This window comes from Talaromyces atroroseus (assembly GCF_001907595.1).
Source record: "Talaromyces atroroseus strain IBT 11181 chromosome Unknown scaffold_5, whole genome shotgun sequence".
Classification (NCBI taxonomy): Eukaryota; Fungi; Ascomycota; class Eurotiomycetes; order Eurotiales; family Trichocomaceae; genus Talaromyces; species Talaromyces atroroseus.
Window position 1 is genome coordinate 1,076,055 of NW_017971437.1, and position 21,824 is coordinate 1,097,878.

At 49.0% G+C, this 21,824-nt stretch overlaps 10 protein-coding genes across 10 annotated transcripts, besides 5 other annotated features; 6 read left to right on the forward strand and 4 right to left on the reverse strand.

The window, feature by feature from the left end:
* Positions 1–37: 37 nt before the first annotated feature.
* Positions 38–138: a repeat region (Identified by RepeatMasker using a combination of RepBase library and repeat library created with RepeatScout).
* A 389-nt stretch (positions 139–527) lies between these two features.
* Positions 528–1,892, reverse strand: UA08_04824 (hypothetical protein; the record flags this gene model as incomplete). Its single annotated transcript, XM_020267135.1, has 1 exon — positions 528–1,892. One exon carries the CDS (start codon positions 1,890–1,892, stop codon positions 528–530), a length of 1,365 nt encoding a protein of 454 aa, XP_020120080.1.
* A 610-nt stretch (positions 1,893–2,502) lies between these two features.
* UA08_04825 (hypothetical protein) lies at positions 2,503–4,065 on the forward strand (the record flags this gene model as incomplete). The annotated part of the gene is made up of 2 exons (XM_020267136.1): positions 2,503–2,567; positions 2,637–4,065. The coding sequence occupies 2 exons, from the start codon at positions 2,503–2,505 to the stop codon at positions 4,063–4,065; spliced, it is 1,494 nt and encodes a 497-aa protein (XP_020120073.1).
* A 523-nt stretch (positions 4,066–4,588) lies between these two features.
* On the reverse strand, positions 4,589–5,278 carry UA08_04826 (hypothetical protein; the record flags this gene model as incomplete). The annotated part of the gene is made up of 2 exons (XM_020267138.1): positions 4,589–4,981; positions 5,108–5,278. The coding sequence occupies 2 exons, from the start codon at positions 5,276–5,278 to the stop codon at positions 4,589–4,591; spliced, it is 564 nt and encodes a 187-aa protein (XP_020120074.1).
* Positions 5,279–5,457: 179 nt separating this feature from the next.
* Positions 5,458–5,547: a repeat region (Identified by RepeatMasker using a combination of RepBase library and repeat library created with RepeatScout).
* A 371-nt stretch (positions 5,548–5,918) lies between these two features.
* Positions 5,919–6,014: a repeat region (Identified by RepeatMasker using a combination of RepBase library and repeat library created with RepeatScout).
* Positions 6,015–8,236: 2,222 nt separating this feature from the next.
* Positions 8,237–8,389: a repeat region (Identified by RepeatMasker using a combination of RepBase library and repeat library created with RepeatScout).
* A 455-nt stretch (positions 8,390–8,844) lies between these two features.
* Positions 8,845–9,836, forward strand: UA08_04827 (hypothetical protein; the record flags this gene model as incomplete). The annotated part of the gene is made up of 4 exons (XM_020267139.1): positions 8,845–8,878; positions 8,938–9,373; positions 9,430–9,669; positions 9,773–9,836. 4 exons carry the CDS (start codon positions 8,845–8,847, stop codon positions 9,834–9,836), a joined length of 774 nt encoding a protein of 257 aa, XP_020120332.1.
* A 430-nt stretch (positions 9,837–10,266) lies between these two features.
* Positions 10,267–11,409, forward strand: UA08_04828 (hypothetical protein; the record flags this gene model as incomplete). Its single annotated transcript, XM_020267140.1, has 3 exons — positions 10,267–10,555; positions 10,810–10,979; positions 11,050–11,409. The coding sequence occupies 3 exons, from the start codon at positions 10,267–10,269 to the stop codon at positions 11,407–11,409; spliced, it is 819 nt and encodes a 272-aa protein (XP_020120331.1).
* Positions 11,410–12,161: 752 nt separating this feature from the next.
* On the forward strand, positions 12,162–15,272 carry UA08_04829 (putative ubiquitination network signaling protein acrB; the record flags this gene model as incomplete). The annotated part of the gene is made up of 1 exon (XM_020267141.1): positions 12,162–15,272. The coding sequence occupies one exon, from the start codon at positions 12,162–12,164 to the stop codon at positions 15,270–15,272; it is 3,111 nt and encodes a 1,036-aa protein (XP_020120334.1).
* Positions 12,199–12,282: a repeat region (Identified by RepeatMasker using a combination of RepBase library and repeat library created with RepeatScout).
* Positions 15,273–15,762: 490 nt separating the features above from the next.
* On the reverse strand, positions 15,763–16,748 carry UA08_04830 (hypothetical protein; the record flags this gene model as incomplete). Its single annotated transcript, XM_020267142.1, has 2 exons — positions 15,763–16,628; positions 16,679–16,748. The coding sequence occupies 2 exons, from the start codon at positions 16,746–16,748 to the stop codon at positions 15,763–15,765; spliced, it is 936 nt and encodes a 311-aa protein (XP_020120333.1).
* A 322-nt stretch (positions 16,749–17,070) lies between these two features.
* Positions 17,071–17,655, forward strand: UA08_04831 (hypothetical protein; the record flags this gene model as incomplete). The annotated part of the gene is made up of 1 exon (XM_020267143.1): positions 17,071–17,655. One exon carries the CDS (start codon positions 17,071–17,073, stop codon positions 17,653–17,655), a length of 585 nt encoding a protein of 194 aa, XP_020120336.1.
* A 265-nt stretch (positions 17,656–17,920) lies between these two features.
* Positions 17,921–19,437, reverse strand: UA08_04832 (hypothetical protein; the record flags this gene model as incomplete). The annotated part of the gene is made up of 5 exons (XM_020267144.1): positions 17,921–17,940; positions 18,046–18,382; positions 18,441–18,564; positions 18,628–18,747; positions 18,842–19,437. The coding sequence occupies 5 exons, from the start codon at positions 19,435–19,437 to the stop codon at positions 17,921–17,923; spliced, it is 1,197 nt and encodes a 398-aa protein (XP_020120335.1).
* Positions 19,438–19,908: 471 nt separating this feature from the next.
* Positions 19,909–21,667, forward strand: UA08_04833 (hypothetical protein; the record flags this gene model as incomplete). Its single annotated transcript, XM_020267145.1, has 5 exons — positions 19,909–20,107; positions 20,173–20,734; positions 20,838–20,874; positions 20,928–21,274; positions 21,355–21,667. The coding sequence occupies 5 exons, from the start codon at positions 19,909–19,911 to the stop codon at positions 21,665–21,667; spliced, it is 1,458 nt and encodes a 485-aa protein (XP_020120338.1).
* Positions 21,668–21,824: the final 157 nt, after the last annotated feature.

The window sequence follows — 21,824 nt, forward strand, 5'->3', positions numbered from 1 at the left end:
CACCGAAGCGTTTTAAACTATTAATCACTGGTAAACAACGGAATGTTAATTATTAAGCCACCTGATTCACAAGGGCCGGCTTAATGGGACTTGTAGTTATGCTCATTCCAAGTGTAGATTTTGCCTGGTATTCCGCTGTGATAACTCAATGCCCTGAACACCCTGTGCATCGTATCCGACTTTTTGAAAAAAGACCCGGGGCAGAAAGCAAACAAAGTGACGAGAATTGCTGTAAAACCAATTAGTCATGATGAAAAAGCAAAAAAACGAAAAGCTGTCCAGGCACCTGTATCAATTTGCCTTGATGGATGGCAGCAATTAGCGCTGAGTCATGAAGGGAAAGGCCATCCAAAGGCATCCTTTACTCAGGCACGAAATTGCCTTTTTGGGAAAGATGTGCAAATAGCATTAGGGCTTGCCACAACCTTTGATTCTGATAATATACATATTATCTTTTCCCTACATACTTGCGGATTTCATTGCAGCTCTTGATATGGAATTTATCTTCTAAAGATTAAAAATATTATTTAAGGTAAAATCACTCCTAAAAGTTCGTCACTGGTCAAGTCTAGCCACAACCCACCATAACCCATCTCGTAGGACTTTCTGACGTGTCGGACAAACTTCAAAATTTCTTCAGTAGGGGCCTTGCGTAACCTTCGCGGCTCGACGACTCTGAGAATTTCCTCCCCGCAGACCGGCATTTCTACCATGGCGGCTAACAATGGAAAGTCTACTGCTAGCCCAAGAAACTCGTCAGGTTGCCATGCCACTACCATGCGTAGCTCGTTCAAAATGCTTTCGGCATATGAGCGAGCAGTGGTGTCCTCGATTCCAACGGGAAAGCGCAGGCGATGAATGACGAGTAAAGCTGTGATACGATATAGCCGTGCCTGCGTCAACATCGTAGTGACCTCTGTGCTGGAATATTGAGAGAAGAAGTGAGGGGGCAATACTGGCGTCCAAGCACATATCTTCTCTTCGATCTCGGCGTAGGGATCGTCCCATTGGGCTGCCGCGACAGCATGATCACGCATTTTAACCTGATAGCTTATTTCGCACAAATCATAAAAAAGCGTCAGGAGGGACGCACAAATGCCAATGCATCTATCGACAATACATCGGTTGGTGTGCGGAATCCGGATGATTGGCATGTCTCGCCGAACCAGACATTCGATAGTGTCTACTAGGACAGGGGTTAGAGTGACGGAATCCATCTCTGGCTGCTGCAATAGAGACGGATACCACTCCTTGACGCTCAACAAGGTGCTGCGCACAATTGTGTGTGTAGATGGGCATGGTATTAGGATGTTGTAGACTGCCATTATTTGTCCGAGCATGATGACGACTGTGGCATCTTGCATATGTTTAATGGACATTGAGGCTACCCTCAGAGATCTGAGGCAGCTTGAGCCAATGGTTAGATCAGGGTCACTGCGTTCTTTAATCTGCGTCTTCCGTTGTTTCATCAACTCGAGCGCACCGGAATAGGCATCGACCATCAGCTGTGGAGAGTGGCTGAACAGCAGTCTTACAGTCACCTGGAAGTCGATGGTAAAGCTCTTGCCTAACATAAAGTGTCTGTGTGCTTCAATAAACCCTTCTGTAGTCTCTAGCATGTGCCTGATGTGCTGATGCCCACGACTGGGTTGCATAGCGCTGAGACTTGTGCGAACCAAGACTGGTTCGGCTGTTGCAAGGCGTAGAGATCTTGAATACCAAGCTTTCGAGCGGCTTCCGGAGGTATTAGTTGAGCTCATAGACCCATTTCCCTCGGAACATAACTGCACACCAGAGCTATAACGTGCAGGCATGGATCTTCCTCCCGTGTCGAAGTCAATAATAGAGTAGTTTCCGTATGGAAGAGGCTTGACCGCAGGCTGGCGACCCATTCGTTTATGCAGTCTCGGGCGGCATGTTTTACCCAGTTTGCCACATCTGACACAGCGTTGTCGCCCAGCTTCGTAGGTACATTTTTCCTTGTTCTTATTGCAGAGTTGGCAGGCCTTTGGGTGGGTACTCAGCCCCAAGCGAGATTGTTGAGCTGGAGACCTTGCAAAGGGATTGCTGCTTTTACCACAGCTCGTCGTGGTATTCATAACGATCGTGAACCAATACGTTAAGCAAGTAGCATAGCTCTCAGCTCTCAGCTCTGTGATCCAGATCAAGGGCGCTATCCCGGCTTGCGCGGCTCGCCCAGTAAGCAAGTGGGGAATGCTAAATGGGCTGAATGACCTGAGCTATCACCATTTGCCCTTGATGGTTGGCCTTGGCAAGTGGTATGCCATAATGGTAGTTAGATATCAGGGTTAAGAATTGTCTCATGGGAGAAGCTGACCGGCTCTAGTGGGCCGACTTTACCCAAAAGAGCAATATGTCGCCGGTTGGATAGCGCTAGTCCTCATTTGGGCGGCATCTCTTCCAACACTTCATCAGCCTTTCACATACACACAATTAATATAAAAAGACCCAGGAATGTCTCCAATAGCTCTTGTTACAGACATGAGTTTCGTATCCCAGCAATCTGGCAGCGTCGTACGTGCAAACTTCCACGATGAGATTTGCAAGTAAGTCCTGTAGCAAACGAGATACATACCTTGAGCGTTTCAATTAACACACTTAGGTCCCAATAAAAGTCGGACAATAAGCCGTGAGGACCTCGGTTTCTATACCTCTGTCATTGTTGGCGCAGTATATGAATTTACAAAAGCCGAAATAGACATTGGGTGTGCAGAATTCTTCTTTGGCGCGATCAAGAAATGCGTCGAAGAGCATCCGGCATTGGGTGTCGTCGTCAAGGATAAGCATACCGATAAGCCATATTATGAACGTGTCCCGCAGGTTAACTTCAAGGACCATGTCTCTATTATTGGCAAAGAGGCTACGTTCTATGCAGACCTGGGGGGTGACGACAGTGCTAGAATCGAGGCTGCCCTGCCCTCCATTCTCGATAAACCATGGGGGGAACTACCGCCGTGGAGGATTGCTGTTTTGCCCCTGAGACAAACTTCAGAAGATTTATCAAGGCGTTCCCGCTGCTTCATCGCCTTTGCCTTCTCCCACGCTCTTGGAGATGGTAATATTGGAACGGCCTTCCACCGAACATTTCTCAATGCAATACTGAATCCTGCCACACCTGTGAACTCAACTTGGGTCATGACTCCCGATAAAGAATTACCGATTCCCTTTGACACTCCTCAGAGGCTTCCGATTTCGTGGAAATTCCTCCTTGCGCCGCTCCTCGCCGTCCTCCTTCCAAAGTCCATTGCCAACTTTTTTGGCCTGCGTGCTACCGTTAGCGAGGTGAATTCCGAGACTTGGACTGGCTCCAAGATGTTTTTTGATCAAAGCACATTTCACAGTCGCCCAAGGCTAGTAGAGATTGATGCCGCGCAAGTCGAGCGAGCATTGCGCCTATCGAGGAAACATGATGCAAGGCTGACTTCTTTGATGCACCAATTAATCATACGAGCGCTAAGCAAGGCGATCCCTGGCCATGAATTTACCAATTTTGTTTCCGGTACTGCGGTGGATATGAGACGCGCTATTGGCTTGTCGAAGGACGAGATGGGTTTGTTCGTCAACGCCTATCACGGTCTCCATGCCCGCCCAAGCAACTTCGCGTTGCCTCTATCCGAAGAGACATGGGCCCAAGCTTGCCTTATGACCGAGAAGCTTGCAGAATGTGCCGTCAGTTTACAGGATCAGGCCGTGGGGCTCTTGCGATACGTGCCTAGCATCCGGAAATGGACTGCTGCAAAGATAGGCCAAGAGCGAGATTGTTCCTATGAAGTCAGCAACCTGGGCGTTTTTGACGTTATGACTCCGCTTGGCGAATGCTCGGAGCGCGAGAGTAACTGTAAAATCACAAAAATGGTCTTTTCACGACCTGTTGACGCTGTTGGTGCGCCACTGGCATTCACGATGATGAGTCTTAAGAATGGAAGTTTAGTCATTACTATTACCTGGCAGCAAGGAGCGTTGGGGGTGCCAATCGAGTCGGAATCACCTTTGGTGGATGCTATTTGTGAAAGCCTTCGGCAGGACTTTGAGCAGCTTGCATAAAATCATAATTGACGGCGTTTGTGTGATCACTTTGTATCATGTACGTATTTGGTATATGTCTTTGGACGTAAGAATGTATTTTCGCCTCTACTAGATTGTGCAGCATATAATGGGGAACTATGGCATATTACTGGCTTTCATCATTTGACAAGGTATGATGCCTGATGATTCTCAAGGCAATAGTGATAATCATGATCATATAACTTCACCAACCCTCAACTGTCGCCTCCTCTCTCCCAACATTGACGCAGATTGGGTTGATGCTTTGTTATTATGCGGTCGATTGTCAAGCATCAACGGTCGCGGGCGGAATCTATCAGGTTGTTGTGTATCCCACTATGGCAATTGAGGCAGATCATGGGCATGATGTAACGCTGTATGTCACTCTAGTTTGTGGGCAAGCACATAATGCGCCATTATAATTCGAAACTATTGTGGAAAGAGTATAACGCCAGAGTATTCAGGACGAGTGTCGTTTTCGGGAGCCACCTCGTCATCGGACTCGTCCAGATCCAAGAACACGTCAGTCGTCGGTGCTTTCACGCTGGTACTTAAAGAGCAACTTCTCGCCACGATCTTTCATTGCAGTGACCAAGCCTTCAACATGCTTGTGTAAATCGTGCGCGGGAATCACATCGTATCGAACACTACGTAGAGATGCCATGCTCTGAAGCAAACGAAACATGGCGTACTCAACGTTTTCCTTGGTTGCCTGTTTATTTCCTTCGCTGAACTTGTTTGTAGTCTCCGCTCCGGCGAACGCAACCTTGACCTCATTGAGCCCTGGCAATTTCTCAAAAATTGTTTTTGATATTGCCTGTAGTGCTGCAATGATTGGGGCAACAATCAAGACAGGAAAACCGAGGTCAGTGAGAGAAGCTTCGCAAACAATGCTTGTACTAAGGTCTTTCCACACCTAGATATTCCTTCAATAAACGCCCACCCGTTTCAGGGGATATGTCGGAGAAGTTCAAAAACACTCATCTGCGCCGGATTCAGCTGTCAGAGTGCATGGAGACGTTCATAGGCCGGAAAGTGAGACGTGATCGACCACCGTCGCGGAATCGGAGAAGTGAGGTAGACCGAGACACCATATGGCTGCGATGAGGTAGTCTCTGACTCTCTCGTAACGTTTCTTCTGCTTGCTGTCGATCGGCTTGGAGACGATTGACGCGGCGACGACTTCGACCTTGTCCTCGGCGTTAAAAATCATCTTGCGGCAGGCGATGGTGTCGCTAGAGATAGACAAATTGATATAATGAGGAAGAGCGTAGAGATGTAGAGACGAGACGATTGCCGAGTTGTGGAAGAAAAGGGGATATGTAGAAAGGAAGAAGTTACTGGCAGGCCTTCCAAAATATCAGCCGTGCCTAGATCCATGTACTCCAAACAACGAAATAATAACGAGTCAGCCACCAAAAAGAGACCCCTAATTGGGCTTTTGGTAATGCTCATTTTATGTGAATGCCTTATATTCCGCTGTCAACTCCTGATTCAAGACGACCGGATGCCAATGGGAGCTGCAACCAAAGAAAAATTGATTGACTGCGTTGACCTGTGCCTTCACGCAGTTCGTATGCACCTGAAAAATGAGCTTGCAATCAAATTCCTTCTCGAGCCTTGCCGCTGTTCAATGGATTCACAAGCGACGAGTATGATTTCGCAGATGGCAACAGAAGAAAAACGCGGTCGCAGTGCAACGCTACTCGGTAAGTAGTTCCGTCGGGGATAATCACCGCGGTATCCACGCGATCTGCAGGAGTAAATGATTCCTCCAACTTTTCGAACTCCACAGCACCCAGCAGAATATTGGAGTTTGGCACCTCGAAGACGGTTATCTCATGTATTTAGCGACGGAATATTAACCTGTCGGCCACCAAAAAGGGGCCTCTTAAAAAAGCTTCTGGTGATGCTCATTTTATGTGTAAATAATGCCTTATATTCCGCTGTCAGTATTGCTCGTCCGACGCGATTCAGGTGAATGACCAAAATCTGGTGTTTCAAATGAGCGCCGTAGACGAATTTTACGGCCGCTTCATTTGTGTCGTAAAAATGATTCGACGCAGGTATCTTCGTCAGCGTCCGCGGCAGCGTCAGGCAATTCAGTGTCAGCATCGTGCGAAGGAGCAACGGAATTGCCATTGACATGCATTGTCAGACAGTTTGGCACGAGCGTCGATCGGCTGAGCGAAAATTTTACCACCGATGTCGGGAGTCGGGGCATCAGAAGAATTCTCGGTTGACATATTGAGGATCTGGTACTCGGTGTTAGCATTTTGTGGTCTTTGTCATGCAAAGTATGCACTCACCGGTTTATTGACGCAGATGTCTTTTGCTCATAAAGCTAGGCTCGAAGGTATCAGTTAAAATATTCTAAAACAATACTCAAGATTTGTAACGGATGAAAACAGTGCAACAAGATCCACAGGAGAAGGCTTACCTGGAATGACTGAAGATTGTATCATTTTGTTTGATGAATCATGGCGAGATGAAGAGGAAAAGTTGTAACAGAGAGAGGACTTTTTTTCCCCCTTCAGAGACAGTTTCTGCTTGGAAGCAGAGGAAAGTACTCAGTTCCTTCTTCTGAAACCAGAAGGTTTGATTGATGAGTCCGATGGAGAGAAAAGAAGAGGAGGAGGGAGGAGGGGGTGAGGCTGCTTTAATAGTCCCACCACCGGTGTCCTAATGCGGCATCCAATAGAAATGGCTGGGCATTGATACCAGCAAACTAAGACACTACAGCCTAGACTACGCTCCGTGACAAAGGATTCTTTGCTCAACAATAAAGAAAAGTGAGACCTGGCCCACCTAGAGTAACATTTGCGTGTTTGCCTTGGTTATTTAATACGCAAATGATACAACAGAAAGAGAGCAGATGAGTCATATTAATCAAAGAAACAAAGAGATTGGGCATCTCGCGAAGATGGCTGGGCTTGGTGAGCCATATTGATAAGACAAAAGCAAACAGGTCTTGCACCGGTGAGAAGTGAAAATATTAACATGGCAGATGACCTTGATGCCTAGATATTCTTTGTCCTTTTCAGACAAAGAAAAGGTGCGAGGCATGAATATGACGCTCGTCTACAACCGTATGCAACCAAGTCGAGGCAGCTGGCCAGTGAATCAGCTGGTGTTGGGTTTGTTGGATGTTTGGAAGGGTCTCCATTGCAAACCAACTTTGCTGTTTAACAAGTAGCCGGCCAATCAGCTTGCTGAGCATAGGAAAAACAGACATGTTGATTGAACTTCATGGAAATCATGTTGACTTAGGGTTTGCCTGGTGGGTCCCGGTTTGCCGGAAATTAGCGACGCCGGCAACTCCCGTGAAGAATCGCAGATCCACAGAGTGTCTGGAAATTCGATTGTGTTTGCAGCTAATGGTACTTGACTAATTATCGACAGAGCAACTATTTAAAAATCTAGAGATTAATGCTCTTGGACTTACTAACAATCAAGCAATCGCCTAACATGTTTCAACTGTCATTTCCACTAGGCTGTGCAGAGAAGGTCCACCAAGATGCTAATAGCTTATGCAGAACCAAGCAAGCTGCAATCCGTCGAAAAGCATCTATGTATACCCTTTTTTACAGACAGGCGAATCCCATACAAACTGCCTCACACGAGATAGCGGAACTTCATGCTCCTTTCCGACCCATAATTATAACAGGAGGCAAATCGAGGATTTTTATGTAATTACAGAGAGCTTCAGTTTCCCAGCAGAATCACCACTCGGAGAAGCCATTTTGCCGAGTATTTCTGTAGTTAAAAGATATATTTCCCCTTCCTTTGCTTGAGGGCAAATAGAAATATAAGAAACAGATAGATTAAAGAAGAAAATGCGAGTAGTCAAGCGTGAAAAGAGATAGATTGCACTGCTCTATTCTTCCCTCTACAATCCGTCTCAGACAGTGCTGCACTTGTTAGAATTGACTGTAATCAAACTGAGGAGAGACACAATTTTAATAAGGCCAGTAATATTTGCAAAGGGTTCTACCAGGCCATCACACCTACTATGGGCAGGCAACTTTATCGTGAAAGGTCAACAGCGTTCCCCGTAAACTTTTGGTGGCAGGTTTCACTCATTAGCCTCGCAGACAGCTTCCTTGGGAAGTTTAATTGTGGTAAGACCAAGGACCACCTAGGCCATGAAACCGAAGAATATTTATCTATATATGACCGCTATTCTGGATCCAGCCCATCAACCAGCCTGGAATCTCACCTAATTGGGTGAATAAATGCCTTAGAATCTATGGTCTAATTGACCTCCTAGAGAAAGTATAAAAATAGCCTTAAAGAGCCCCTTGAATGTTCTCTTGAGTTGAATTACCAGCAGGCTGCAATACCCAAACAAGGAATATGCCAGATCGGGAGGAGAATAACCCTAATCGATAAGCCTCAACCCACTAACCCTGAAGAATGTATGATTACATAACCATTGCAGCTGTTCAACATGGATTCCAATAGCGGGCATAATATATTTTCAAAATTGTACGTTGTTAGAAAAGCTGGAGTGAAGAAAATCCTCCGAGATGATAGATGTCCGTCGGAAGCGTGCTGATAAACCCCCACTAGGCATGAGCAATTGTTCCGCCAAATGATGAGGATGTATCCACACCGAAGAGCCGAGTCGAGATTAGCAATCTGTATATCTTCAATCTCTATATCATTCTCTTGTCGCCCGAGTTTCCTGCTTTCCTACGGCAACCCTTGCTGGAGACGACAGACGGTGAGCTGGCCTGCCCCTCGCAAGCACAGACTACTACCCCGCGTACATGCACCATGTCGGCCGGCCGCAAATCAGAGAACACCAAAGGTACGCCGATATCACCACGTCTTGAGTCCCTTCCAAGTTAATCAATTAATGCTTGCTAGTGTGGACAACCCTGATCACCAACACCGCATACCTGTCCGGCCTCTTAACGCTCGAGTACTCGCTCCGAAAAGTCTGCTCCAAGTACCCGCTCGTCGCGCTCTACACCGACTCGTTCCCCGCCGAGGGCCATGCAGCCCTCGATGCGCGCGGCATCCTGAAGCAGCGCGTGCCCTATCTGCTCCCCTCAGTGCCGAGAGACTATTCCAACGATGTGCGCTTCTACGACTGCTGGAGCAAGCTCACCCCGTTCTCGCTCGTCGAGTTTGACCGTGTCGTGCAACTGGACAGTGACATGTTGGTGCTGCAGAATATGGACGAGCTGATGGAAATCGAGCTGGATGCGCCGGATCTGGCTGGGAACGGAGACCGGGTCTTTGCTGCGAGCCATGCCTGCGTCTGCAACCCGCTGCAAAAAGCGCATTATCCCAAAGACTGGTAGGACAGAAAACAAAAGCTGAATGAGATTGCCCTGGGCTAAATAACAGTGGAAGGATCCCCGCCAATTGTGCGTACACGGCTCAGCATGCGACTCCCGACGCTGCTCAGACAACCGGCGCTCCGGCCACAGCAGGGTTGGGCATACCGAATGGAGGTCTGCAGGTGGTGAACCCGTCTCAAGCCGTCTACGACAAGATAGTTGCCCAGCTTGCGACTTCTGCCACGTCCAACTACGACTTTGCCGACCAGTCCCTCCTTTCAGATGTATTTTCGGGCCGATGGGTCACGCTGCCGTATGTCTATAACGCGCTGAAAACCCTGCGACGGACCGGTGTACATGATGCTATCTGGCGGGACGAGAATGTGAAAAATGTACATTACATACTAAGTCCGAAGCCGTGGGATGAACAAGGGCAAGAAGAGCACCATGATCCGTCGCACGCATGGTGGAAGACGCTGAATGAAGAGAGGCTGAAGGAGGAGAAAAAAAGAGGTGTAGCTGACAATTTTTGATTTGTCTGACTACTTTTGTTGTTGTTAGCAATGGCCAGGTCTTTTGATACCAGTGGATATAGCACAGCAATGTACGGAGTATGGTGACATCTTTCTATACAGTACATATGTCCGAGACTGGCCATGCCTACACAGACAAAAAGCATAAAGAAATTATCTGTCAGCAATTCAGGATCTTGTAGTGGTATACGCCCCGAACATATCTCAGCTTTCCCTTCATTATCAGGGTGCTGGTACTATTAAATTGTTGAGCCTATGCTTTTGTTCTTATGTCTTCGTGCGTGCCAAGCAGATTGGTCTGCCTAGTTGCGGGCGTCGGCTTAGCCTCGTGCACCCGCAACTCGGCATTTGCTGTGTCGACTCATTCATACCACAAAATGTCTACGCTTCGCCCGTCCCAATCGACTCGGCCAATGACATTGCGCTCGTTTCAGTCTAAAGCTCCCACAGCTCGCAAGTTCGCCTCACAAATACGCCCAATAACAACAACGCCAACGACAAACGCTGCGCTTGACCCGCGATGGCTGACGATTCTAAAGCGGAGAGTTGGAAAATGCCTCATGTTCGGCCTGAAACCCGCGCAGGTTGATGAGGCGGGAAGGATTCTACAGCGCCTGGCAAAGGACTGGCGGGAATTGACTGCTGGGAGTGAAGGGTTCCTGACGAGTGCGACGAGAAGAGCGCTCTTCCGCCGCGATGTTGTGTGGGGAGATATGGTGAATCTTCCCTCCAGCGATAAGCAGAAATGAACAACGTGGACTGACATCCGTCCTGTTGCTTTGGATAGGACTCTATGGTAAGGACTTGTCTGGGGTGTTGTATTCGCTATCGTTCTGACCGTGACAAATCTAGGGTTAGTCATGCTAGTTTCTATCTATCAAGTGAGATGAGTTTATTCTAATGTTCCCACCGTCGTCCAGGCCACATCAATAATGTGGCATACGCTCGATACGCCGAAACAGCGCGGGTCAACCTGATGCATAACTACGCAATGCATATCGACCCTGCGCATCAAACCGAATGGTTAAATACAGTTGGAAACAAGGGCATAGGCTTGATTCTGCAGGGTATCAACATAAACTACAAGTTTGTCTGTTTTTTTCCTTCTTTCCCGATGCCAGTCTGGGTAATGCGCGCCCTGTCTCTGACATTAAATACAGCCCATGACGTGGCCCGACAAGATCACCGTCTACCACCGACTCACCCAAGACCCCTCGGAGACTCTGGCGAAATCCTTCTTCCAGCAAGAAGTCCTGATCTTATCGGAGTCCAAACAGCGGCCGGCGGCGCGAGTGCTGGAACAGAACTTCCTCTTCGACTATAGGAAACTGAGCAAAACAGGCACGGCGCCGGAATTCATATCGGACCAGTTCAGAAGAACATGGCAGATGCAAGAAGAGAGCAAGACCGAGTGGCAGCAACAAGTCGCGGACGTGGAGAATGCGGTGCGCCGGCTCGAGCTGGACAGCTGGGACAACCCAGATGCTGTTGAGGATATGGGATCAGCTGGACGGCGATAACTAGACATTGCTTATACCGCTATATCGAATCTGTACAGAGTGAACTCCGTAACGAGAACTAGAACTAGCCTATATTGGACCGAGACGCCCTGGTGGGAGACGCGCTGATTGGCCCGCCGCGCTGACGATCGACGGCTCTTGCCCGGCTCGGCCTAGCGCGCGGTTTAGGGCGAGCGCCTTTCCTCTTTGGGCGACAGCCTACCCGATTCTGCCACTGTGCCACATCGGATAATCCGCGCTAGCCCGACTGGGAACATACGTGCCAAGCCACGCTTTCTCTGGCGATTTTCTTCTGCTGAGCTGAGCTGAGCGAGCGAGCCAGCGACGTTAGTCCCCCGCTCTTTGTGTGACTACAAACCTGAGCACAATAATAAAATAAAAATACGTGCGGTTCCGTATATAGTACATGCATCCTCTGTTGGTGCGTGCTGAGCCGACCCGGGCTTGTTTCGTTTTTTGCATGGGGCTTGGCAGATCCGTTTTTTCCGCCTTCCAAACCATCCCTTCCCCAAATTTCAATTCTTAAATTCCTTCCTTCCTCCTCCTCCTCCTCCACCACCACCTCTTCTCCTCTCCTTCTATCCATATCCTCCGCCCTCCTCCCCGTCGCGCTCCTGGGGAATTCCGCCTATACATAAATAAATATTATACAGTATATACCACTCAAACCACACCCTGCCTGGTCCCTAGTCCTTGGCTGCTTTCCCGCCAAGCCGACTCGGTGCTGGGCCTTTTTCGCCGTTCGCTCGTCCATGCCACGTTCAGCCGCTGTGACTCGGAGAGGTCATCACAACAACAACAACAACAACAACAACAACAACAACAACAACAACAACAACAACAATAATAATTCCACCAGTACCACCAACAGCAGTCGGAATCATGAAAACGGGAGTGCGGTCAATGGCAAGCGTCTAAACAAGCAAAAGTCGTCCAGTCACCTGAACGGGAATGCCGGCTACAGCTCCAGCACCTCGTACTCCGCCAACTACAGCGATATTCGTTCTTCCAGTGATTCATCGGTCGTGACAACCTCCAGGGCCAATGCTGCGCCGACAACTGATGGACCCAAGCCAGACAGCAACGATCACGCTTATACCAACGGTGATATGGCCTGCGGACACTCCATTTCCCCGGAAGCCGGCCCTTCCTCCTCTTCCAAACCAGCAACAGCAGCATCCGCCTCCAAGCGCCATGCCTCTTCGTCTGTAAATCCCTTTGCTCTGGCTTCGACAATTCTCCGGTCATGCCCTCTGTACGATACCATCGCCATCTTGATATTCCTCCTACAGCTACCCCCGATTGTTCTCACTTTGGTCCAGTTTCTGTTCGCGTCCTTGACCTTTATGCCCCCCGGCGGGGGCTCCGGCTCCTCGTTGACCTCGAATTTTGATATTTTCCAAGGGCCCGCTGGCACACCTTCGTTTGGGACAATGATTGCGATGGATGGCTTCTGTCTTCTAATGTGGGGGCTCTTTATGTGGACCTGGGCTCAGAATTTTGCTTTGGACTTGGCCCATGTACAGGTTGCCATCACTCTTGGGGGCGGCGGCTCCGGCAAGAATGGCGGCGTCAATGCTCTTTGTGTCGGTACCGTGCTATTGCTGCATATTGTCCGGAGCAAAGGCATACAAGACTTTGTCATCGGCCATCTCACTTCTGCTCAACTAATTAGTCCCGATTTCCTATCCCGCTGGTCTCACCTCTTGCCTAATGGGTTCAGACGGACGGAGCCGCAGACTTCTCCAAGCTGGCTGAGGAGCATTCTCGCCATCCATATCCTAGCTCAGGCATGCACCGCCATGGCAAGACGATCGATGGCTCGGAATCGATCGCCCCAACCGTCCCGTTCCGGGAAACGTATCGATGCCGAGGCCTCTGCCGGTTCGCAGGCTCAGTTTGACTCCGCCTTTGAATCTACTGCGAGTATCACATCTGTACTGGGGGTTGATGGCTCCCTCTCTGGTCCTTCGGCTCTGAAGGAGAGCAGGGAACGGCTCCAAAGCGCCAAAAAACGAAGGAGGCAGGCGAATCAAGTTCGAAGTAGGCAGCCCTTTTGGGCTGCACTAGCAAGCACGAAAGTAACCGTCATGAGGGAATACGAGCATTCCAGGGCTGTGTCAAAGACGACCCGTGGCCTGCCAATGACCGAGGATGATCTTCAAGGGATAACACTCGACGATGGGCTGGTTTGGATCACAAGCGTGGATAGTTCAACTATTAAGTTTGCCGCCGGTGACTTTGCTACGACAGATGATGCGACAACCTCTTCGTCTACAGTGTGTGAGGATGGAAATCTGGGAAGTAACGAGCATGAGCCATTTTACGTCTGTGTTAATGGGGCTTCGTGGGCAACAGTCAGTATGGAAAAGGTCACTGATGGACCCAAGACATCCAGTACTGTGCAGTGGAGGGGAGAAATTTCCGGATTGGCCCCGAATTGCGCCTACACCTGCTCCTTTGTACGAAACGACTCGGACGAAGTAATCTGCTCTCTAAGCGTCAAGACCCCTCCGGCACTGGACACAGATCAAAGCACCGTTTCTATCATGCCGACACCACCGCGCCCTTTTCACCGGCCGTCTTCCCCGACGACAACGCTGAGAAATTCTATCGCCAATGCAGAGTCGAAGCTGAACGAAAAGCGTTCTCGTTTAAAAAAGGCCAAAAGTGATCACAAGGTCCTCTTATCCCGCATGAAGAAGGAGCTAGACAACTTCAATCATCGGCTAAGCAGCGGAAATGACGAAAACCGACAAAAACAACGATCATTGCAACTAGAACGAAACATTCGACAAACCGAGGAAGCTACAGCTGCTCTTGAATCCCAGCTTGACAGCATGGACAAGATTCCTGAGGAGGAGCTCGAAGAATGGCAGGCACAAAAGGCTGAATTCGAGCGAGAGTTGGAACGACTCAAAACTTCCAAGGAGGAATTAGTTGCTGCTCGTACTTCAGTTTCCCGTGACATCGCCTCTCTCGAGTCTGATTATAACTCTGCTGTTCAGAAACGCGATCGTCTTCAAAGCCGCAAGACCCGCCTTAATGAGCAGTATGAACGTATCATCTCAGCTAACGCGCAGGGTCTTAATGAACGAGAACGTCGAGCTGCGGAGCAATTCGCCCGAGAACAAGAGCAAGCCAAGATCGAAGCCAATTTCAATGATCAACTAGCTAGCATCAGCCGCGCAGTACAGGATTACCAACTGCGCACGAACCAGCTGTGGCAACAAGCGTCAGGGATTGAACAGGCTATCCAGCAACAACAGCAGCAGATGCTTTTTGAGACCGGTCCATTGACGCCCGAGGGTATTCTTCCGGGCACACGTTCTTTACTGGAGGACTCCGAGGAATCAAACATGAGTAATGTCAATCACTCTGTCAACAATTTGACCATCACACCCGCCAACAGTCGATCAATATTGGGTACAAGCTTCTCGGCGTTGCGGTCTAGTCCTCATCAAACGACACCTACGTTCGCTGGTGGATCGACGTCTCAGACCGCCAGTCCCTTGCAAGCAACGACTCAACAAGCTCCTGGGTATCAAGCATCGCCTCGTCTGAGCGTAGTCAACTACCTCGGAGGACGCGAGTTCGCTTATCGGGACCGGTCGTCCTCCAATCGCTCAGCACGAAGCAGCTTCTATGCAGACCTCGACTATGATTTCAATCGGTACCTGCTCGATCCCGCGGAACGCGTCAATTTGGGGTCTGACGGCAAAGGCCAAACCAGTCCAACTTATGGTGCCATTGGCAGTCCGTTCACACGAGCTGGAAGTCGCGGTAGTGGTGGCAGCAGCGGTAACAGCGGAAGTGGCAGTGGAAGCGGTAGTCCTCGGTCTACGCGAGCAGAAGGGCTGTAGCATGGGATTTTGTATTTTCAAATTCGTTGCGCACGGCCAGAAAGTTGTTCATTTGACGCTGTGCGTGGGTTGCCCCTCCACGTTCCGGATGTACAGGTCTAGTGTCGATTATTTTTCTGTGCTTATCTAGTATGGGCGGCCGCGCGGGGTGATCTTTTTGTTCATTGAAGCTGGTCGATCAGTACTGCAGCCGTATTTTTGTTAAAATCTGCTGTTTTCTTTTGATTTCGCTGACAAGAAAAGAAGAAGGGTTCGAAGTTGTTTCGAATCACGAGATACGAACAGAAGAAGATGATCTTTTACATATGTACGTACTTTTTGACTAGATAGATAGATAGATAGATCAGCTCAACGGCAGAGTCGGAGCTTTGAAGCAAAATCCTGCCTGTTCATTTTCATCATTGCCTGCAGACCTATACATATTATACATCTCTATCTGGAAACCACATATCTTTATCGTACATACTCTTAGCTGAAATAATACTTAAAATCAAACCTCCTCGCCCATCTTCCAGAACCGGGTATCAGCATACATCAGACAAAAATCCTCCTTTGCATGCCTTGCCAACCCATCCGCAGCAGTAGCAGTAGCAGCAGCAGATGAGAGGATCTTCTCCACGGTTCCAAGAACAATGACATGGTCATATACCCGTACTGACTTTTCGGGTAAATATTCACAGTCGAGCACGAATGTAAAATCCTCTTCCTCTATTGTGTCGTTATTCTTATCGTCATTATTATTGCTATTAGCCTGGTCGACATGCGTCTGAGCTCTCCTTCGCACAAGCCGCGGAAGTATCGTCGCGGTATCCTTCTCACTTGAGATTTCACGATTATAATTGTAATCCACGAACTCAAACCCACCCAAGTCCAGATTCGCATTCCCTCTTGAGAAATCATGCGCTAGTCTTGCCATGCGGCTTTGAGGAGCTAGTAAATGGACCAAGAACCGGCCCGAGGATTGTAGGGCAGACAGCGTCTCGGAGGGCTGGCGCACGTTGAACGTTATGATTGGTTTTGGGTGGAGGGTTACCGTGTTGAAGGATGAGACTGTCATTCCTCGCGGCGTTGGCGTTGGTTTTGGTTTTCGTTGTGTCTTTGATTTTGAGGTTGTGGAAGAGTAAGCGGTTATGATGGCGACTGGGTGTGGGATGCGTCGCATTAGGAGACGGATTTGATGGGATAGCGAGGAGTCAGGTTCCGGACTTGGAGTTGGAGGAGTTGTTTCTATTTCTTTTTCAATGTGTCTGGAGCGTTTGTAGGGCGTGGATGAGAAGGGTCGCGAAGTTGTCGACGACAGCGGCTGCGATGAGCGAAATCGCGGCGATATTTGGCAGGGACAGGTGAACTGTGATGCTGCAAGAGGATTAGCTCCTGACAAGTATCTATCTTTTCGTTCTACTTACTGCTGATCTCATATAAAACATTTCTCCTCGCAGCTCCCCGTGCGGAGAATTGCGGCATGAGCAGCTTCATTCTGCTCGGCTGATATATAACATATACTCCGATGGCACAGGCTGTTGTTTCTTGGAGTGTCACCTTGCATTATAGAGAAAATATTTGACTGCTGTCCTCACGAACATAAAAAAAAGAGGGTTGATCATTGATGTCGACAGACGACGATAATAAATAACGCTAACCATAACTGGTTAGGCGAGGTTCCAAATATGCGGCTTACATAAGGCCAACCTTAATTTCTTCAACCTCCGCAAGAATCTCGCAGCGAACTCTGTCGACGCCTGGCTACAAAACTTCATCGACATAGACATATACATTTGTCAGTGTCAATTGGACCGCCATGTCGCTCAACACCACATTCCGTCGTGCCACGTCCAGCACCGGCCCATCAACAACCCTCTCCAAGACTTTGCTCTCCTCACCGTCAACAACTACCACCACCTCTACATCAACCTACATCTGCAACCAATGCCGCCATGCCACTCTCCTCCGCCGCCCCAAGCGACCATACACATTCACGCAACTCGTCGCTTTATCAGACGGAAGCACATTCCTGCACCGCACCACCTCGCCCATGCCCGTCTACCGATCCACCCGCGACACGCGCAACTCCCTGCTCTGGAACCCAACGAGCAAGAAACTGCTAACCGTCGAAGACGACGAGGCAGGTCGCTTAGCCGCTTTCCGAGCCAAGTTTGGTAGAGGATTCGATGCTGCTGCTGCTACTGCTACTGCGGAGAGCAAGACAGGCGACGTAGCGGGACAGCAGGCGCGGACAGAAAAACAGGTCGAGGCTGATGCAGCAGCAGCAAAGGCACTGGCTCAGGAGGAGGCAGAATTGCAGGAGGAAGAAGATAATTTGTTGGATTTGATTAGTTCGTTTGGTCAGGATCAGGAGAGCGCGGGAGGGAAGAAGAAGAAATAAGTGTTTTTGGCCGGGGAGTATTATTTTCGCTATATGCAGGCCAAGTCTTCTGCGATGATTTTTGGTTTGTTTCTTTTCGAACTACATGTACATTAGGATATACTAACTTGAATTGTGGCAAATTTCAATCACAATATCTTTCTACTACCGAGTTTTATCTATCATACAAATTCAGATAGATTGAACGGATCTCCATCGACCAGCCGTTATAGAAGTTTGTTGCCCAGAGGGAGAGCAATGGCCCCGACTATGTCGAAGTTTTATACTATTCTCTTGTTGCACGTACTGAAATACGTTATACATAAACATTAGATATGTTTGTGAAACCGACAAATATAAGCTAGTGATTATTCCCGAGAATAGTATCGGCCATCGACCATAATTGCCTACACTCAACCGACACATTACGAACATCTGCCAGTCTCGCTACCAGCCAGTCCCGATGAACAGGATCATGCGTCTCGACAGCAGCCATAAAAGTACACCAGACTACGCGGCTCTGTTTCCGATACTCGCCGTCCTGCTTGTGGCGATAGTACAGGAGATTGGTGATTTTGCATATCGCCTCTCTGTGAAGGTCGTTTTGGGCGGTTCGGTCGTTGAGCATGCGGCAGTAGAAGAGTATGTTGGCCCAATAGAAGGCTGCGAATCGCGTGATTACTTCCACATTGCATGTCCACCGGCTGTTGGGGGACTCGTCGGCGATGTGTAGAAGGTCACAATATCTCTAGAAGAAGCGTTAGATCTCTAACTTGGAATATAAGGGTGGACAAGGGAAAGCATACCTCCCGCAGATCCAGCAGATGGTCTAATATTGACAAAGACTCGGTACTTTCCGGTTTGTGAGCTGAACTCAAATCCCATATAGCAAAACGAGCCAGCATCACTAGCCACCCCAGCTCAACGGGTCTATATAATTCAGCGTCAGCGAGCATATGATCGCCCGACAAGGGTTTCCCCCAAAGCCGATACCCGCCGAGTCGCGATAGCTGATACAGACGCATTGGACTGAGAGCCGGGTTGTCGGAGCTGAGGAGTAATTGTAAAAGAGAAGAAGAAACTCCGAGGCTTGTGGCTGCTATGTCGAGATATCTATAAACAAGTGTCAGATGAAATGAAACTACTCATGCTATACTAAGAATCCACAAACAGTGCCCAACCAATTAATTGGCAAGATAAAACCAACTGGGGATTGGAAACTTCCGTGAGAAGATTCCTCGATTGCGTATGTCGCTTTTCGAAGAGGGAGTGATTGCTGATTAGTGCCCAGAAACCTCGTAGGTGAATTTGCACTCGGTCGAGAGACCCTGTGAACTGGAGTTCGTAGTGAATCATAAAGACCAACGTGGCCAGCTTCGCATCGACGGGATCCTCTTGGGTTGGGGCTGAGAGATCCTTGAAAAGCTCTTGAAGCGCTTGTGTATAATGGAGCAGACCATCATCGACTGGGTTATTATTCTCACTCAAGCCGCATTTGTGCATCTCGCTAGCAGCCAGAGCAAGAATCATCCGCGTAAGCAGCTTGCTGCGAGGAGCTATTACCTTGACGAGGTATTGCAAAGCGCCCCATTCAAAAAAATCGTAATAGCAATAGACGGTGGACGATGGGAAGTACTCCAGGGAACGCCGGTCTTGTTGCGACAGGACCAGAGAATTGGCACATGCTATATGCCGGTCTGTCAGGGCCGGCTGTATTAAAGGTTTCTTGCGCTGCAAGGCTTCATTATCTGGCCATTCACAGGAGAATCGATGCCTGATGCATTGCTTGCACTTGAGCTGCATTTCGTCGCATTTGACTTTGCGCTTTCTACACGTAAGACAGCCTGTGCCATGATTAGTTTAGTTTCGGGCGCTCGCTGGCTACGTGGTGCACGATCCACTGACCGGTTTTCGATCGTTTTGCCCGTTCTCGTACCATATTATCTAATTTCGAGGGGCCTTGAACCCTAGAACGCGAGATGTTGATGATGCTTGGGGTGAGTCACAAAAGCTAACTAACTAACTGGATCTTGAGTCTTGAGTTAGGGCTAGCCGAGCGAGAATAAGCGATAGACTGGTTCCGATTGGTCCATGGCAAGCGAAGCTCTGGAGGCCATTTGCTGCGTCGCCAGCGATGGAGAGCAGCTGCATAATATGTCGAAAGTCTTGGAAAGGACTAAGTCTGTAAAAATGTATAAATAAGTTCCATCGTCTGCCTGCTTGTCCTGGCGTGAGCATCCGTTGGATATACAACTACTCGAGCACCTTCTGGCCATGTCTCTGCATCAAGCAATCGATCTCAACAGAGATCTGCCGGGAGTTTCGGCTACCCAAGTCAACTTCCATCCGCCAACAGGGATTTCTTGCTTGGTGGTCGGAGCTGGAGTTGGAGGCTTGATGACGGCCCTCGAATGTCGCCGCAAAGGACACAGCGTGCGAGTCGTGGAGAGGTCGCCAGCCCCCAGCACTGCAGGTAATCATCTATCCACCCATGTACCTGCAGGACTCGGGTCAGAGCCTAACGAGGAGATGTTGCAGGAGATTTCTTCTCTATTGGCCGAAACATCATCGCCCATTTCTACAACCACTGGCCTGATCTAGCCGCCGAATGCGAGCGCATCAACTATCCCAGCCTGGTTGCCTATCATACAATCACCGGGGAGCGTGTCTCTGGTCCAGAGGCACTGCGCATTGGCGAACCAAGCATGACACTGAATGACGGGTCGCAAAAGATCATCCCATTTCATAGACACCATCGTCCCAAATTCGTGGCTGCACTGCTCGCCCAGGTCAAGCATCTGGGCATCGACGTTGCCTTTGGCGCCAAGGTTACAGACTATTTCGAGGACTCTGACAGACAGAAAGCAGGAATTGTCCTTCATAACGGAGAGAGGATAGAGGCAGATGTCGTTGTTGCAGCTGACGGCATTGGCACAAAGAGCAACAAGCTCGTTAATGGCGGTGATACGAGGGCTTATTCCAGCGGAATGTCCATTTTCAGAACTTCTTTCCCCGTGGAATTGGCTCTCTCGGATCCGGAGATTCGTGATCGATGGCCCTTACTTGACGGGGATGTGCCTTGTCTCGAGATTTGGGGAGGGTGAGTGCTCTACCTACGCAACCTAGTGGGTAACTGATTATAATCCGGGGGAAAAGAAAAGCGCTGACATTCCCAGCGATAACATGTCCTTCTTTGTACAAAGATACTCGGATATCATATGTTGGTTGATGACTCACAAGGTATATATCATTTTCTAAAGCTACATGGGGTGCGTAGTACTGACATTCAGTAGAGCGACGGCAAAGGCATCGAGTCCTGGAATCAAACAGTAGATGTATCGAGAGTCCTCCAAATCACCTCAAAGATCCCTGGATTCCCTGAAGTTGCCGAACGCCTGATCAAAACAACACCAAAGAACGGCATCGTCGACTGGGACATCATGTGGCGCGATCCCCGAGAGAACTGGGTTTCGCCAGCCGGCAGGGTCGTGCAAGTAGGCGACAGTGCACACACATTTCTGCCCTCGTCTGGCAGTGGTGCCACTCAGGCCCTGGAGGACGCCATCTCTCTTGCAACCTGCCTTGAAATCGGAGGGAAGAGCAACGTCCCGATAGCAACAAAGATTCACAACAAACTTCGGTACGTCTCATCCCCGCTTCTTTCACTGCTGTGTGTGTGTGTGTGTGTGTGTGTACATAACTGATGATGAAGAATACCAGATTCGAGCGTGTCTCGTGCGTACAACTAAGCGGTTTCATGAACCACCAAAAGCAGAGCAACCCCGTCTATGCAGCAGATAGCGAAGATGGACCCTCGTTCAAAGTCAGCCTCGGGAACTGGATGGTAATGTATAACTCTGAGAAGTATACGTACGTACACTACGGTGAAGTGCTTAACCATCTCCTTTCCGGGCGGCCCTTCAAAGCGCAAAATATCCCGCCGGGATACACATACAAGCCATGGACGATCAAGGAATTGATGGCCAAGGTTGAAAGGGGCGAACAGCTCCGTTTCGGGGGCGATTGGTCTTGATCTCGCGATGTGTATACCTAGGTATCTTATATAAACCGGCTCTTACTAGATAGCTGTATTTGTTAACACGTTAGGACATGGGCTAGGCTTGAGACTTACAAACGCATATTTAAAAAAAATAGAGCTGGATATTCATTCATTTACAAAGAAAAAGAAA